General features: G+C 50.2%; 2 protein-coding genes across 2 annotated transcripts in view; one reads left to right on the forward strand and one right to left on the reverse strand.

The window, feature by feature from the left end:
• Window positions 1-409: 409 nt before the first annotated feature.
• usp44 (ubiquitin specific peptidase 44) lies at window positions 410-11,031 on the forward strand. Its single transcript, XM_060037808.1, has 6 exons — window positions 410-533; window positions 2,171-4,130; window positions 6,051-6,249; window positions 7,307-7,415; window positions 7,910-8,145; window positions 8,652-11,031. Exons 2-6 carry the CDS (start codon window positions 2,346-2,348, stop codon window positions 8,774-8,776), a joined length of 2,454 nt encoding a protein of 817 aa, XP_059893791.1. The 5' UTR covers window positions 410-533; window positions 2,171-2,345; the 3' UTR covers window positions 8,777-11,031.
• An 83-nt stretch (window positions 11,032-11,114) lies between these two features.
• Window positions 11,115-18,077, reverse strand: part of LOC132447258 (methionine aminopeptidase 2-like) — a 7,378-nt gene continuing 415 nt past the window's right edge. Inside the window, exons 2-11 of the mRNA XM_060037813.1 lie at window positions 17,515-17,604; window positions 17,348-17,407; window positions 16,564-16,666; window positions 15,791-15,952; window positions 14,900-15,081; window positions 14,552-14,646; window positions 14,150-14,246; window positions 13,872-13,975; window positions 13,255-13,370; window positions 11,115-12,255 (exon numbers count right to left, since the gene is read on the reverse strand). Coding sequence (XP_059893796.1) covers window positions 12,003-12,255; window positions 13,255-13,370; window positions 13,872-13,975; window positions 14,150-14,246; window positions 14,552-14,646; window positions 14,900-15,081; window positions 15,791-15,952; window positions 16,564-16,666; window positions 17,348-17,407; window positions 17,515-17,604 — 1,262 coding nt within the window. The 3' untranslated portion in view covers window positions 11,115-12,002. The remainder of the gene's footprint in view (window positions 12,256-13,254; window positions 13,371-13,871; window positions 13,976-14,149; window positions 14,247-14,551; window positions 14,647-14,899; window positions 15,082-15,790; window positions 15,953-16,563; window positions 16,667-17,347; window positions 17,408-17,514; window positions 17,605-18,077) is intronic.

Genomic DNA, 18,077 nt, shown 5'->3' on the forward strand with positions numbered 1-18,077 from the left:
CAACCGTGTGTTATGGAAAGCCAAGAAGGCCTCTTACTGCCTGGCCCTAGAATGCATGGACATGTAGAATGGCGCGGTAAAAGTGCTAAACCGCACGGAAACCGTACGGAATCCGTACGGAATCCGTGCGGTACGGAACTTTTACCGCGCCATTCTAGGGCCAGTTAGTGGCCTTCTTGGCTTTCCATAGAATCCACACACATGCTGTTGTGTAGTGCGAATCACAGGACATTTGTTTGTTTTTCCACAATGTCTTGTTTTTAAACGATTTATGAAGACTTTATGCTCTGTAACTCTTCGACACTCTCTGGTGACCTTGGGTGCCTTGAAAGGCGCCTCTAAATTAAATGTATTATCATCATCATCATCATCATCATCATCGTCGTCATCGTCATCATCATCACCATTCACAACAATAACAACAATGACGTCACGGGTGAAGGACGCGCTCGAGCCGACACCACGCGACCAGGACTGACAAGATGGCGCCCCCAGTAGTACCAGCCGTAGTAGGTCCTGTGAAGGAGAGATAGGTAATGCTGCTATCCCTTTGTTTTGCTGTTAATTATGACAACGGTGTGATGTGCTGACAGCGATATGAGTTGTTTGTGTACACGATGATATATTCGTGACAATGTTACGCAAAACTGACAATTTACCAGCGAGTTCTTGAACTTCTCAGGATTATTACTGATAGCTAGCTTTAGCAGGCTAGGCTAACTACTAGCGCAGAGGACAGCTACAATCTGGCTAATCTCTTAAATCACCGATCTGGAAAAATACACTATTGTACCTAACGAGTCTACGTACATGCTTTCATTTTATGTGGGCTGATTACTGAGGAAGTATACGAACAACAGTGTAACGTGAATAGCGTCGATGTGCGTCTCCGTATTCTTCAACCTTTGCTCGTTTATCACCCGTCGTTATTTCTCAGCCTAAACTTTCGTTTGATTTTACCATTTTATATTCGGAACCATTTCACTAGTGTGACGGCAATTAAGTGTTATATTGGTAATAAGGGCCAGTGGGTTATTGCATTGCTATGGACTATATTTGAACACGTAGTGAGCCAGTTAAAGTGTATAGTGAATGGTGAACTCAGTTCACACACAAGGGCAAAGCGCGCTCAATTACGCTTTAGTGCAGTAAGGGAAACCCCATAAACGCCACCTGCCCTGTCATTAATACTTAACTTAATTTACTATACTTAACCCTTGCTACGAGTATCTGTGTGAACTTGTCTACCCCGATGTTAAATATCCGTTCTCACTGAGCGACCAATCCTTGCTCACACTTGAAATGTACTCGTCTCGACTAGCCACAAATGTTTTCCTAAATTAGCGTTTTTTTGTCACTGCCAAATCATCTAAATTGATGTTAATACATTAAAGCATACATATATTACTGCCCATCTTTGATCCGATCATAACAATGAGAATTGTTATTTTTCAAACGCAGGGAAAAGCCCAGTATAACGAGCAAACAAACCAACGCCAAAGTCCAAGCACTTTCAGTGTTTTAGTGACGTATGTTTTTTTCATAGCGTGACATGTCTGCTTGGAAGAGCTCAGAGACAACATGTTAGTACCAGAAAGATGTAAGAAATGTTATTTTCATTTGAACAAGTTCGTTTTTTTTGGTCACTTTCCCTTTTGCGTTACCATAACAACAGTTTGCCCAAGTGTCCGATTTCTTTTCATCCGGGTCTGTCGATCATTTTCTTTTGAGAAGGCAGTCCTGTACCCTGACAAAAGGTCTCTCTCGCCTCTAGCTTTTGTTGGCCAGGTTTTAAGTCCTCTTCCCCTCCCGCCCCAAACTATCCCAATGGGGGGCTGATGGGGCTCAGAACTACTTGAGGATCTCCAGTTTGGTGCACCAAGCCCCCACCCCCCAGTGGTTTGTTATGCTTCTATGGAAGACAGACACTCAATCTGAAACCCTGCTCTGAAGACTGATTCAGCTCCCAAATGTATACGCAGCGCTGCTCTTTGATCTCCTCCATAGGAACGTCTGAAAGGCTATTGGGAACGGTTTGAAATGAGTGTTGGAACTTTTACATTTATCTTAAACCTATATGCTGCCGGGTTTTGCTGTTGCGCCGAGGAAACTAAATTAATTACCATTGCATGCATTCCAGCAATGATTCCCTTTCCCCTTTGTCCCCCAGATAAAGCCATGCCTTTTGGGGTACACGTTTGGCAGTTCACCATGTTGACTCTGGTGGACTGAAACCGTTCAGAGGACCCACACGGATAACCCCCCCCCCCCCCCCCCCCCCCCCTTGGGGACCGGGCTGCGTGTCCAGGGACCCAGCGAGGCGGGCGGGAGGGCAGACCGGTGCGATGGACAGGTGCAAGCACGTGGGCCGGCTCCGACTGGCCCCGGACCACTCCATCCTCAACCCCCAGAAGTGGCACTGCCTGGACTGCAACACCACCGAGTCGGTGTGGGCCTGCCTGGGCTGCGCCCACGTGGCGTGCGGCCGCTACATCGAGGAGCACGCGCTGCGGCACTTCCAGCTGCAGCGCCACCCGCTGGCCATCGAGGTGAACGAGCTGTACGTCTTCTGCTACCTGTGCGACGACTACGTGCTGAACGACAACGCCACGGGCGACCTCAAGCTCCTGCGCAGCACCCTCGGCGCCATCCAGAGCCAGCGCTACGAGGTGACCACGCGCAGCGGGCGCACCCTGCGCTCCGCCACCGGCGCCGCGCCGCCGCCGCCCTGCGGCGCCCGGGAGCTGCAGCTCCGCGACGAGGACCGCATGTTCACCGCCCTCTGGCACCGGCGCCGCACGCTCATGGGCCGTGTGTTCGGTGCGTGGTTCGCCCTGACGGAGGGCGGCCGGCGGCGGGAGGACGAGGAGACGAGGCGGGAGGACGAGGAGACGAGGCGGGAGGACGAGGAGACGAGGCGGGAGGACGAGGAGACGAGGCGGCGGGAGGAGGAGGAGACGAGGCGGGAGGAGGAGGAGACGAGGCGGGAGGACGAGGAGGAGAAGAGGCGGGAGAGGCTGGAGCGGCGGCGCTCTGTGAAGCGGCGGCTGCAGGCGGAGCTGGAGAGCGCCCCGCCCAGGAAGAGCCGGCGGCTGCGGCGCCAGAGCCAGAGGGCGGCCGACGCCGCCGGCCTGGCGTCGTTCTGCGAGGCGCGCCGAGGCGGCGGGAGCGCCGGCGTTCCCGCGGCCAACGGGACGCGGACCCGAAGCCCCCCCGCCGCCGCCCCCCCCCAGAAACAAACAGTCCGGTCCAAAAGGGTGGTACCCGCCGCCAAGACCCCCAGCGCCCCTTCCTCCAAACCCAAGCCAAAGCCCCGGGTGCCCCCCCCGGCCCCCCGCAAGACGCCCGCCAAACAGCCCGCCAAACAGCCCGCCAAACAGCCCGCCAAACAGCCCGCCAAACAGCCCGCCAAACAGCCCGCCAAGCCGTCGACCAAGCAGGGCGGTGCGCCCCTCAAGCGGCGGCCGGCGGTGACGCCGGGCGTGACCGGGCTGCGTAACCTGGGCAACACGTGCTACATGAACTCCATCCTGCAGGTGCTCAGCCACCTCCACGTCTTCAGGGAGTGCTTCCTGCAGCTGGACCTCACCCAGGCCCTGGAGCTGCTGGCCTCCGCCGTCCACGGTCGGCTGGCGGGGCCCGCCCCCCCGCGGCCCCCGCCGCCGCCGGCCCACCGGAGGGGCCTCCAGGCCAGCGGGGGGGGCGGCGGCGGCGGCGGCGGCGGCTGTGGCGCCGGGCTCAGCGGGGGGTCGTCGCGGGCCCGCAGCATGGAGCTGGTGCAGCCCATGGAGCCCAGCTCCAAGCACATCTCGCTGTGCCACGAGCTGCACACGCTGTTCCAGGTCATGTGGTCGGGCAAGTGGGCGCTGGTGTCGCCGTTCGCCATGCTGCACTCGGTGTGGCAGCTGATCCCCGCCTTCCGCGGCTACGCCCAGCAGGACGCCCAGGAGTTCCTGTGCGAGCTGCTCGACAAGGTGCAGCGGGAGCTGGAGACCACCGGCGGCGGCGGCGGGGGGGGTGGGCCCGGGCCCGTGCCCCCCCCCGGCGGCGTGCCGCACACGCAGAAGCGCCTCATCAGGCAGGTCCTGAACGTGGTCAACAGCATCTTCCACGGGCAGCTGCTCAGCCAGGTGAGCGGACCCCCGGGGCCCCCTTTGTCGTGAGACGCAGGGTGACGTGTGTCTGGTGGAACGTGGTATCCGTGGTAACCGTCTCGGTGTGCTGCAACACCCGTCGCGAGTCAAACAGACGTCTTTGTGGTTAAGGAACATTATTGTTTGATTTGTTCGTTCAATTGGTTAAAGAACATTATTGTTCTTTAACCTTTGACCGTCCCGGGCTTTGGTAACCAGGGAGGGAGAGAAGACACTTCACGTCCGTACATCAACAGTGAAACAACCTTCTGTATGCCAGGCATACAGAAGGTTGTTTCACTGTTGATGTACGGACGTGAAGTGTCTTCTCTCCCTCCCTGGTTATCACTATTCACATTTTGCTCTGCTGACGTACAACCGTAGTCATCGCTCGCTCTCTCTCTCTCTCTCTCTCTCTCTCTCGCTCTTTTTTTCTTTAATATATATATAGGGTCATTTCCTCTTTTAAGTTGCTGAAGGATGGCATTGACTCAAGAGTCTTTTCCTCTGACAGGTGACCAACCTTGTTCATATGGTCAATGATTAGTTAATGTTGGCAGTGGCTTAAAGTTTAACCATGCGTGGGCACATGCTAAGGTCCCTGTACGTCTAGCTCCTGACTTTTGTTTGAATCCTCTGCGTTCATCTATATTTTATAGACAGATTTTAAGAGGTTACGGTGAGGTCTCTCACCAGTATGAGTGAACTGGCGAGAGACATGTTTCCTTACCACATCAAACACTTTGAATCTGCATATAAAATATAACCGTCTCGGCAGCTTTTTTCTAAACATTTATAAGAATAACCACAAATGTTGGCTTAGTTAAAAATAAATTATTTGGCCAAGAAGTACTAGCACGGCAACTTCACTTTTCTCCCAGAAAACACGATTGAATCCCTAAAAGTCTCCTACTTGGCAGATGATTCCAAACCATGTTGTTGTTTATTAGGAAGCGGGATCCCATTCCGTGTGTCGTTATTACTAGAATGTGTGAGTCGTATTTAAAACGGCCTCCTCTGTATGGGATACAACTATATCTTCAAAACTCTCTGCTGCACCTCGACGGCAATGAATGGAAATTGAAGTTCCCCCCCTTAAAGAAGCTTGTCCTTGTTTCCACAAGGACAAAAGATCAGTGCCTAGTCAGCACACACACCTGTGTGCTGACTAGACACACAGGTGGGTCTGCACACCTGACCTTGCAGAATATCAGGCCAGGTGTGCATGTTTACCTAGAGTCTAGGGGTCAAAGTCTTCCTGGATTGCAGTTTATAAGTGCAAAGCAGACTGTTATTAAATGTGTCATCCATTCCAAAAAACAAAAAACAAAACAAAACAAAAAAAACACTCTTGAGGTTGCGTGAAGAGGTTGCGTGATTAACTGTCAAAATTATGCAGTCACCAGCGCGTTGCAGTAGTCGAGGCGGGAGATGACGAGTGCTTGGGCCAGGTCTGAAAGATCTTTCAAGTATTCAGTAAATTATTGACTAAGGCCTAAAAAAAAAATTTGTTTGGTTCCGGTTTCCGACCGACCCTGTCAATTTATGTGCGACCCAAATTATTTTATGAGCTTTATAAAAAAATAAAATAAAAATAATAATAATTTTTTTTATGCAAACTATAATTACGTTTTGGTACAGCACCTCTTCATTCTGTACAAGGATGAGCGAATTTTCTCGTTTTTAAATGAAAACAACCTACCTATCATTCGCTGCCGCTGGAAAAAAAAATAAAAAATTCCCTACCTCTCTGTCTCTGCCGTTGTCTTTCTTACTCTCTTACTCTTTCTCTCTGCCTTTCTGCTTCTTTGCTTCTGTCTGTTTCTTGCTCTCTCTGCCTTTCCGGCCTCTCCTGCCTCCGTTGCTGTGTCTCCCTCTCATTTTGTGTCTCGCCGCCTTACTGGCCCCCCTCGACAGGTGACCTGCCTGGCCTGTGACTACCAGTCCAACACTGTGGAGCCCTTCTGGGACCTGTCGCTGGAGTTCCCCGAGCGTTACCACAGCAACAGCAGGGAGTCGGCTGCGCAGGTGTCATGCCGGCTGACCGAGATGCTGGCCAAGTTCACGGAGACGGAAGCGCTGGAGGGGAACATCTACGCCTGCGACCAGTGCAACAGTGAGTGGTGGACCTGGCGCGCACGCCAACCACGTAGCGCTCGTAGCTGCGCATTGATCACGCCGGGCGTGTAGCTGCATGCTAATGACGTAGCGCTCGTAGCTGTCAGAATTAAATGAGTTTCTGGGAGCCAAATCTAGGCGAGCTGATTCAGTGGGTTCTCTGCTGTACCACGGTGTATTAGTCGACTCTCTGCTGTACCACGGTGTGTTAGTCGACTCTCTGCTGTACCACGGTGTGTTAGTCGACTCTCTGCTGTACCACGGTGTGTTAGTCGACTCTCTGCTGTACCACTGCGTGTTAGTCGACTCTCTGCTGTACCACGGTGTGTTAGTCGACTCTCTGCTGTACCACGGTGTGTTAGTCGACTCTCTGCTGTACCACGGTGTATTAGTCGACTCTCTGCTGTACCACGGTGTGTTAGTCGACTCTCTGCTGTACCACGGTGTGTTAGTCGACTCTCTGCTGTACCACGGTGTGTTAGTCGACTCTCTGCTGTACCACGGTGTGTTAGTCGACTCTCTGCTGTACCACTGCGTGTTAGTCGACTCTCTGCTGTACCACGGTGTGTTAGTCGACTCTCTGCTGTACCACGGTGTGTTAGTCGACTCTCTGCTGTACCACGGTGTGTTAGTCGACTCTCTGCTGTACCACGGCGTGTTAGTCGACTCTCTGCTGTACCACTGCGTGTTAGTCGACTCTCTGCTGTACCACGGTGTGTTAGTCGACTCTCTGCTGTACCACGGTGTGTTAGTCGACTCTCTGCTGTACCACTGCGTGTTAGTCGACTCTCTGCTGTACCACGGTGTATTAGTCGACTCCCTTCTAGCTAATGGGTTTCATTTCAATGTTCTGTTCTGTTGACAATATTAATTGCTAAATTTTAATGTTTTTTTCTCAAACTTCTCGTCACGGTTCTATTTCCAGAGGTCGGAATACTGCCTGTTCTTTGGCCTCTTATGCAACTATTTCAGTCTGTTTAGCGTTGCCACAGCGCCGCGACACCACAATATAACAAAATCGCTCGCTGAATAAGTCTGTTGTGGGCGTGTTTCAGCAAAGCGCCGTCGCCTCTCCTCCAAACCCGTCGTCCTGACGGAGGCTCAGAAGCAGCTGATGGTCCACAAGCTGCCTCAAGTTCTCCGGCTGCACCTCAAACGCTTCAGGTACCCCCGCACGGCCCCTAGCATTACTCTCAGTATCTCTTAATGGTTCACTGTAGGATATTAAAATATTATCCACTTTAAGTACGAGAGCTTCTTTGGGAGACTGCGTGGATTAATGAAAATATATATATATATATATGAAAATATATATACACACACACACACACACACTAGTTTTGCCTGGAAAAAGTAAGGGTATGCGTAATGATGTATGTGCAGACCATGCCAAACAATTTATATTCTTCTTTCAGAACTTTTAAATTTGTAAATTTCTAGTGAATTTTATCAACGTCGTAAAGATGTTCTTATTTCTGGATTCGACTTCCTAACCAACACGGTCATTCAGAGTCTGTCTTTAGTTCCCGTTCATGCGATGAATAAGTGGATGCGTTTGCTGTTCCTGCCCCTAAGAAGTGCGGTACTCGAGCGCTACGTTACGGTGGGGGGGGGAAACCGGCGGGGTCGTTCACGGCTGCTTGTGATTGGTCCTTCAGGTGGTCGGGGCGGAACCACCGGGAGAAGATCGGCGTGCACGTGCGCTTCGACCAGCTGCTGAACATGGAGCCCTACTGCTACCGGGACCCCTCCCCCGGCGGCCCGCCCTGCCCCGGCCCCCCCCCCGCCGCACCCTCAAAACACTTCCTCTACGAGCTCTCCGCCGTGGTGATGCATCATGGGAAGGGCTTCGGCTCCGGCCACTACACGGCCTACTGCTACAACAAGGAGGGCGGTGAGTCGGCTGCTCCGCCCGGGGTTTTGGAAAAAGTGGTCACAGTGACAGTAGCGCCCCCTGGTGGACAACGAGCAGAAGTAGATATTCGAATGTGGTTCGAAGCTGGCCGGCCCTACTGGCCGGCCCTACTGGCCAGCATTGTTGGCCCATTTCAACTTTGTTTGAAAACCTTTCTTTATGTTAACTTCAACAAGTGTTATGTTAACTTCTAGCCGCCGCCGGCGTGGGCCAGTACGTCGAAAATAATGGGGGCGTCCTTTCTGCCGTGTGGCGCCGGTGTGTGTCGGCCTAACGTTGTCCTCCGTGTGGCGCCGGTGCGTGTGGGCCTAACGTTGTCCTCCGTGTGGCGCCGGTGTGTCGGCCTAACGTTGTCCTCCGTGTGGCGCCGGTGTGTGTGGGCCTAACGTTGTCCTCCGTGTGGCGCCGGTGTGTGTGGGCCCAACGTTGTCCTCCGTGTGGCGCCGGTGTGTGTCGGCCTAACGTTCTCCTCCGTGCCCCCTCAGGGTTCTGGGTCCACTGTAACGACTCCAAGATGAACGTGTGCGGCGTGGAGGAGGTGTGCCGCGCCCAGGCCTACATCCTCTTCTACACCCAGCGCGCCTCTCAGGACAAAGACCGGCCGCTGTAGGGTCCGGCCGTCAGCCCGCCGGGTGACAGCCCCCCCGCTGAAGAACTCCACCAGGCCTACCGCCTCCACCCAACCACCAGGCCTACCAGCTTGACCCAACCACCTGCTGAAGGCCTACCGCCTCCACCCATCCTCCTGCTGAGGCCTACCGCCTCCACCCACCCACCTGCTGAAGGCCTACTGCCTCCACCCACCCACCAGGCCTACCGCCTCCACCCATCCACCTGCTGAAGGCCTACCGCCTCCACCCACCCACCTGCTGAAGGCCTACTGCCTCCACCCACCCACCAGGCCTACCGCCTCCACCCAACCGCCTGCTGAGGCCTACCGCCTCCACCCATCCACCTGCTGAAGGCCTACCGCCCCCGCCCATCCACCTGCTGAAGGCCTACCGCCCCCTGCTGGTTGACGCTGGGCCCTCCCTCCTGCGGCATTTTCTTTTTTTTTTTATTCTGGAGCGGATTCTATCGAAAAATATTTTACATAAAAGAAATTAAGAGACTCGAGGACCCCCCCGGTTCTGCTTTGTGACGGAACAGTGTTTTATATTTCCTAAATTCTGTTTGGCGCTGAAAGGCGCCCGGTGTCGATAGTGTACAGCTGTATTTTGATAAAGATTATCAGCCGCGCGGTGCTGTGACAGTGTCCGTCTGGAGACGTGCACGGCTGTATCGGGGCCGCCTGGTTTTTATTGTTATTGATCATGCATTTGTTTTGCATGCGTTGGCTTCTTGGTTGTACATACTCTTTGGGAAGGAAAGTGAATTATTATTTTTTTTTTTATAGTCACTTTAGCTTAAGTCGACGCAAAACTGGATGTAGACCGAGCTGTTATTCACCCCTTTATCACGTGCCGACTGTTATCTGGATTGCTTTTCTGAGTTGGAATAGGGGGGGGTGGCCTATTGTCTTCCGGTGACACACTAGGTGCGTTTCCATACCCCTAATTTAATGCGAACTTTGAAGTATCGAATCAGTAAACACCAAAATTCGCAACAAAATCCTCTAATTCGCAAAAAAGTTTATCCGCTCGCTTGAGGTGGTTTGAGAAATGCGAAACAGTAAATTCGCAAAATTAGAGATGGAAACACACTTTGCGAATCAGCTGTGACGTAGCGAACTTTGAACACAGGACTGACAGTCTTTCCGATTTCCGCACATCAACGTGTAACGTCATCACCCTATTCCGCTCCAACCACTTGATGGAAACGCACCTAATTCAAATTATTTTTGCGAACTTTCTAAAGATTCGCATCACCTTTTAGATGGAAACGCAGCTACTGACCCGAGCCACTTCTGTGTCGACGGCCTGAGGTTGGGTAGTCTCGGCCAAGGTTTAGATGTCTGGTGAAGTCGCTCTTGTGACTCCTTGTAGAAACGCACAAATGTCTAAGGAGCGGTTGAGTGGCCGTCGTCCTCTGTCCTTTAGTCTGGACCCCTGTCAGCCAGACCCACCTCCCCTCGAACCATCGAACCCCAACCCGCACAGAAGTACTTCAAGGTCCGTCAGGGCACCGCGCGGTTGGCTGACCTCAAACCAATGCGAGGTGATTATTTTTTTTATATATTTACGTTTTTGTTGCGCAGTAGAAGGTTCAGTAATGTCCAGGGGATATGATCGACTCTGCTGCCCCTTACCAGTGTAAGAATGTGAATCGTCTTCATCTCCCCCCCCAAAAAAAAACAAGTGCCCATTCATCTGTTGAAGTCTTTATTTTTTTATAATTCCTCTTTCAGTATAATGAATGTTCATATCAATAGCTGGCCTGGTTCCGGCTGCAGTCCCTCCCTGACCAGCATTTGGAATACGAATGTATTTTTAATACAATCCGTTGAGGCAGTGAACTATTTTTAAAGTGTTTTATACAGTGATTGAATCATGGACCCTCTTGAATGTTTGATCCACACCAGCAGATAAGAAAGGACTAAACCGAAAATGTCTGTTCTCCAGCCACATGTGCGTCTTGGGCTGTTGGTATGACCGCGTGCACCTTTGAGTAAACCTCTAATTGGTCCTGCTGTGTCCATGTTTTAAATGGCAGTGAGTCAACTACATAAAGGAAAACGGTGCTCCTCAATCCCCTTTTATATCAATGTTTTTAAACCCTTGTCATTGATTCCCTTCATGAATGTGGGTTGGTATGTGTGCGTGTGTACAACGATCGAAGTTATACTATGCAATTTGTTACCTCAAAGTTTTTTTTTCTAGAGAAAATTACCTCAATAAAAATGGGAATATTTTTTCATTTTTTTAAGTGCGCGTATATTTCATGATTGGTTTTAAGGAGAGTTCTGGTAAAAGATAAGTTATTAATCTACAAACGACACACAGACAAAATGAGAGCAACATTTTAATCTTACAAAATCTGTTTTCATTGAACTTTGTAATGAAGCATAACATACTGGCAACATACAGTGGCGGCAGCTATTTCAAAATAAACGGTGACTGGAGTGGGGAGGGGAGAGCTTGTGCATAGTCCACTCCCTCAGAGTTGAGGCTAAACATACAGCCATGATGAAGCGTTGTCTGTATAGAAAGATGGCACCTTGAACGGGGGTCCGGCCGTACGAACACTGCCTGAACGTGAACTAGGTATTTGGCTGTCGCTAGCACGGGTAACTTATGTAATGCTTAAGCAAAAAAGAATCAGGTGGAATAGTTAAATGGGGTTTTCCTTCCTTGCACAAGCTGTTCCAATACTGTGTTTACAATCAATGTAGCATTAGCTTAAATATATTGAACTGTTTGACAGTTAACCTTTTCTTAATGTGTAAAATGAGGTCTGCAAGAGATTGTAGGGACACACACACCAGTGTGTCGGGGAAGCCAAATGCTTCCTTTATTTAAATGTCTGGATAAGCCGTGGCCGACACCCTGAATAAACGGACCAATTTCAGCCATCAGCGAGAACAAAAGAAAGTTCCCTCCTGCAAGCTAGATTTAATATTGACGCTTATGAAAACATAATAGCATTCTGCTTCAGTTGGTTCACAGTAGCATCCACACATCACGGCCGCAGCTGCTGTCGACAAAAGACCGAGCAGATTACGGCGTCCTGCGTTTGTGTTTTCTTTCCTGGTTTCGGAGCGCATGCCAAGATTGTATCGGGGGTTCATTCTCTGGTTGAAGGGGAGTAAAGTGGAACGCGAGGTGCTGGGGGAGAGGAAGGGGTTACGGTAGGGGTAGGGTGCAGTTTAGTGGAGGAGGTCCGGTGCCGAGAGACACTCAGTAGTCGTCGCCTCGGCTCACCACCTCCTTGCAGGTGGGTCTCAGCAGAATGGTGTGCTCGAACTGCGCTGTGTAGCAGCCCTTTGAGTCGCACAGCGGGGGGTAGGGGTCGATGATGCCCAGGTCGCACAGGTTCTTCAGCGCCATCAGGTACTTGCTCTCGCCAAGGCGGTCCAGCCAGCGCCGGCAGAAGGCCAGCGTGCCAAAGTGTTCGTTGACCACGTTGAGAAGGTGCTTCGCCCGGGGCAGCCTGCGCGAGGGGGGGAGGGGGCAAGTAATACCACTTTGAAGTATGAAGCGCTGCTATATCTTCATTGCTTATATAATCTTATTTTATATATGGTACAAAGGCTGAGTTCTACGTCTGCCCCTTTTTTGACAGAATAAATAAATACATGTTCAGGTTTTCCCGCAGAACATGTGTTAGTTAAGGTGGTGGGGTTTTGCGTCAGACCGGGGGGCTGCTAAAAACATTGTGCAAATAACAACGGAGTCACAGTTGTGAGTCAGTCAAAGCCATTTAAAAAATATATATATATCAGTGCTGTCAGTTAAACGCGTTATTAACGGCGTTAACGGAAACCAATTTTAACGGCGTTAATTTTTTTATCTCGCGATTAACGCAATTTATTACTATAAAAAAAATAATATTTTTTTTTTTTTGGCTGAAAACAGAAGCAGTAGCCCGACTGCTATGGTCAAGGCAGTTTGTTTGTATGTTCATCGTTTAATTGCACTATAGGCTTTTTTTTTTTGTACCGTCCTGTTTTGATCAGTATATGCCAATGTTGCTATCAATAAAAAAATCTTTGCACAAGGCAAGCCGATGCACTTCTCCATGTTGATAAGAGCATTAAAATGAGAACAATTAATGGGACAAAGAAATCAAGGGATATTTAGCATAGAAAAAAGATTTGAGATTAATCGTGAGTTAACTATGACACTAATGAGATTAAATATTTTAATCGCTTGACAGCACTAATATATATTCAAAACTATTTTTTATGACGACGTCGTTAAGGCAGCAGGCGTGTTGCCTAGGCGGCCGCCTAAGCCGTTAAGTGCTGTGGGAAACCCTGATGTTCACTTCAAGTCTTCGACTCCAACTTCAACTACATTTCTTGCAGCATGCGGTAGCCATGCTGGAATCTAACCCGTGCTAATGCCGTGCTCTGCCAATGGACGGGACCACAGCCCCGGGCATGGAGAACATGAAGGTGTGACATAGCGAACGTGGAGAGGGACTCACCTGATGGGGACGTGGCCCACATCAAAGTTCTTCATGTAGTGAGAGCACTCCATGTCGTCGTGGACCATGCCCTTCCCGGTGCTGCCAAACGTCTCAATGGCATAAACCTCTCCTTCCTGCAGGGGGCGACAAACACCACTCGTGTCAATTTACAAGGGAAACACTCCATGTCCAATCAAGTACATATATTCATATGTTAACAAGCACAATATGGACAGGCTTGAGGGGAATACAGATGGTCACCAGTTCAGGTAGAGCTATTTAGCTAAATGGTATACCGTCTGCTGCGAAAGAGAACAATACGATAAAGTAAAATGGGTTTCAGTAAAAGGTCTTAGGGAAGATGGACAATGCCTTAAGTAAAATCAAATAAAGCGTAGTCTTAGGCCCAATCCCATTTCTACCCCTTACCCCAACCCCTTGTTTTGAAGGGGTAAGGGGTAGAAATGGGATTGGGCCTTAGGCCCAATCCCAATCCCCCTTCAAAACAAGGGGGAGGGGAAAGGGAAAGGGCTAGAAATGGGATTGGGCCTTAATGAGCTATCACACTTCAACTGTGTATCCAAAGAAAGGGCTTTCCGTGACAGATAGAACCAACGCAGCGTGTGGGAACGCACCTCCATTCTCGTGGCCTCTCCTCCCTTGACGATGGGCACGGTCTTGCCGGCGTGTATCCTGTACTGGCCGATCGAGTGGCCGTTCAGGTTTCTGATTGGCTTAACTGGAAGGTGGGGAAAAGCAGAGAAACCGTTAACCAGGCTTACAGCTTAGTTTAAGAGGACCTACATGAGCGGCGGGGGACACACACACACACTATTTTGTACGTCATGGCGTTGGAATGCCTCTCAAACATGCTTATGAACTCCGTTCTCTTCCCCGTCGTGTGAACTCGTACCCTGGTAGGTCTTCCCGTCCAGCTCCACCTCGTAGGACTCCATCACTTCCTGGATCGACTCTCCGATGTCACAAAGACGAACGTCGATCCCGGCGGCCTGCAACACCAAAACCAGACCGGGTGATCAAGCGGACACGGACACTTCAGCGGCGTCATCATGGGACCAGAGCAGGTGTTTTGTTCCTTACACAAACTACAGGTCTGCTACTTCTATGTACCCGGGCAGATGGTCAACTCATCTTCAGCAGATAAGAGGGAGTGTCGTTATGCTGACTATCAGCCCGGCTATCATTCGGCAGCAGGCTGAATACCGAAGATAACCACAGTCGTGCTGATATTCAGTCTTGTTAGAATACTAAAAGTAATGCATTGTCAAACATTGTGTGTGTGTGCGCCCGTTACCTTAATGCCTGTATTGGTGGCGTCTTTCACGGCCTCCAGTAACTTGTCATACTTTGGGTTGAAGGTGACAGTGAAGGCACAGTCAATGATGCGCCCTGCAGAAGAACAGACGTCAGGAACACGGTCAACGTTTAGGAACACAAACCGAGACCACAGCAATGACGAGAGGACAGAAACCGAACGGACATCGAAACCTCTGCACTGGGAGTCAGACCCCCTGGACTGGGAGTCAGACCCCCTGGACTGGGAGTCAGACCCCCTGGACTGGGAGTCAGACCCCCTGGACTGGGAGTCAGACCCCCTGGCTACCACACCGTCCCCATGACGACGGTGATCATCGGTGCGTACCGTTGATGTGTGTGCCGAAGTCGATCTTGCACACGTCGTCGTACTGCAGCACGGTGGGGTCCCCGGCGTTGGGGGTGTAGTGGGCGGCGCAGTGGTTCAGGGAGCAGCCGGTGGGGAAGGCCAGGCCCGCGTTCAGCCCGCTCTCGTTGATCAGCTTCCTGGAGCAGTCCTCCAGGCGCTGGCTGGGGGGACGACAGGAACAACAGTCAGGTCACGTCGGACGTATAGCCGTTAAAACAGTCCCAAAGTGCTTTACAGGCCATGCGGAAACCCCCTAGCCCCGCAAAGACCAAGGAAAAGATTGAAATGATCAGGGGAGATGAGAAGGAATGCAGAGTGGGGGATCCCTCCCTCAAGGAACGGTTAGATCAATGTGTGCACCAATTGAATTACACAGTAGCAATAGAAGCAAACATTTGACGTAAAACGAAGAAAGGTAGAGGCAGAAGAGAGAGGATGGAGGAACAGCGAACAGATGGGAGTCAGAACAAGACGTCAGACCAGAAAGTGCATTCCTATTGCCCATGTGGACGCTCTCCTCAACTGATTCCATATCAGAAAAACAGGATTATTATAAAACAAGTAAGTGTACAGTTTTGTACATTGGCAAGTACCTAGTGATACTATATATAAACCGATACAACACAACAATGCACAGAAATGTTATTTATAAAATGTTGAACCTCAAATCCACCGTCATCATTAATACGAGTCATTGAACGTTAATACTCAAATGAAACGACCGCATTGATTATCTACTTAGAAATCTGACGCCCAATATCATGGCAGCTCACAAATTAGTGTTTGCTCCGTCAGACGTACGACGTCCGAACCGACCACACGGGGAAGGTGAGCTGCGACGCTCAGAGAGGGAGGAAGAGGGCTGCTCACCAGATCTCGATCATGGTGAGGCCGGGCTTGATGAAGCTGCGGACGTGCTGCCGGACCTGCCTGTGGGCCTCGGCCGCCTGCCGGAAGTCGTTCCACACCTCCTCGTTGGCCTTGTCCATCACACGCTTCTCCTCGCTGGTCGTACGCCACGCGGCGCTGCGACTGTAGGGGTGCGGAGAACGGAGTCCGTTAGCAAACGGTCAGGAAGGCAACGCAGGTTAGACAGCACTTTTCATACACAAAGTAGACTTAAAGTGCTTCACATAAAAACATCATGCAATAAAATGAAATTATAAAATAAGATAAATACGTTTACGATTTAGCAGAAAGCTAAAGCAAACATACAATAAATGTAAGTAATAAAATAGATACGTGAAATAAAATAAAAGGAAAAGTAAAAAAAATGAAAGTGCAATGCAATTAAGATTTAGCAGAAAGCTAAAGCAAACATAAAAGTCTTCAGTCTTTAACATTAAAAAGTGGTCAGAGTTGGGGAAAGTTTTTTCCCCAAGTAAGAATCTGTAGTTGAATATTCGGCACGTGCTCGCATTCCTTGTGGAAAAGCGCCAACGTTTACTCCACAACGTAGATGTAAGGTAGCAATACAAACGGCGGTATCTAATAAGAAACGGCAACATAAATACCAACACACATGAACTGTGCTGCAGGTGCACGCGTCCTCGTGCACATGTGCACGCGTCCTCGTGCACATGTGCACGCGTCCTCGTGCACATGTGCACGCGTCCTCGTGCACATGTGCACTTGTTGCTTACCCGTCCTGAGCGAGGGGGTATTCACACTCCTGTCCCACGGGGAACACTCCACTGGGGTACAGGTCAAAGATAGGCACCGATGGTGGGTCAGTCTGTGTTTTGGCTGTAGAGGAGGACGGGGAAAATCATAAACCAGTATTCTCCAGATCATCCTAATGGATTATGGAATACCGCAACGCTAATGTTTAGACTTCAAGTCCCCTATCGGAAATACATTGTGGGAGGCAAAATAGAAGTATACCAGCACCCTTTATATAGCCCCCCCCCCCCCCCCCCCCCCAAGCACACAAATAAAATTCTCAGTTCATCCTTTTATATCCCTGAACATGGAAATGTCAGTAGAAACTGGATTAACACTGCCCATCTAGACAATCGCTGCAACCGATTAGCTCCAGGTTCCCAGCAGGAAGCCCCTGAACAGTGTGGCCTAATCTTGCTATTTTAATCCGGATTCAGGATTTCCAGAATTCTTACTTAAAGAGCCAGTGAACCCAAAGCGTTTTCTTATTGTATTTTAAACGTGATTCATATGACTTTTATATGATCGTCCACAGTCATGATCATAGTTCGATTCCATTCGTTCACTGTTATTGAAATATGTAAGAAAAAAAATAAAAAGTTTTTTGCCAATCTCCCCAAAACTCTACACGAATGCCTTTTCAGGCAGCGGTTTATTTAATGTCCACATTCGAGTGAGGCTTCCCGGACCCATTGGTCCAACGCTACAGTGTGCGACTGTGCGCTGATGGTGAAGCTCGGTCTGAACAGCGGCGTAGTAGCTCACCTCCTTTCTTCTTCTTCTTCTTCTTCTTTTTCTTGCCCCCTGCATCTCCATCGTCTCCATCTGTGGACATGACCTCAGAGTTGTAAGGGAAACCGGACGAGTCGTTTGACGGCACGCCCTTTCCAAAATGAGATGTCACAATTTCATCACGTGAATGTTGTCGTTACCGTCCTCCCCGTCCTCCTCCTTGTCCTCAACGGCCTGTTTATCCAGTTGTTTGGTCAGTCCAGCCACCTCATCCACCGCGGGCTCCGCAACTGTCCATTCAACATACAAGAGGACGGTGAACACAAATGGTACTCACATGTTTCTCAGCCGTTACTCCGCTACAACAAGTACAGCTGTGACGGGTGACGTTATCTTAACGACATCATAAATTCTCAGGGACCGGACTACAGTAGAACATTTATTAACCAATGTTACATGCGGGATAGATTATGATGAAATACCAAAAAAATAACAAGAGCTATAGTTTCAGAGTAATTTGTAGAATACACAATCTGGCTCAAACCGCTTCGCTTACAGTAAGTTTATCGATCACTTCTATACATCACTCAAAGGCCATCGCTCGCCCAAGTCTTTGTGGGCCAGATGATCCCAGCTAAATGAACAATCCCAAAGCATGGCAGAGTTTCTGCGCTGTCAGCAGCACCAACTAAAGCCGGCCCGCACTGTTGGACAGGAGTTGGGATTTCCACTACTACCTTCCATAATCAAACCCGACACAAGC

The sequence above is a fragment of the Gadus macrocephalus genome, chromosome 19, assembly GCF_031168955.1.
Source record: "Gadus macrocephalus chromosome 19, ASM3116895v1".
Taxonomy (NCBI): Eukaryota; Metazoa; Chordata; class Actinopteri; order Gadiformes; family Gadidae; genus Gadus; species Gadus macrocephalus.

Coding starts and splice junctions, on each gene's coding strand:
- usp44 (XM_060037808.1), top strand. CDS start 2,346: ATGGACAGGTGCAAGCACGTGGGCCGGCTCCGACTGGCCCCGGACCAC. Junction 4,131..6,050: donor ACGGGCAGCTGCTCAGCCAG/GTGAGCGGACCC, acceptor CCCCCTCGACAG/GTGACCTGCCTGGCCTGTGA. Junction 6,250..7,306: donor CGCCTGCGACCAGTGCAACA/GTGAGTGGTGGA, acceptor GGCGTGTTTCAG/CAAAGCGCCGTCGCCTCTCC.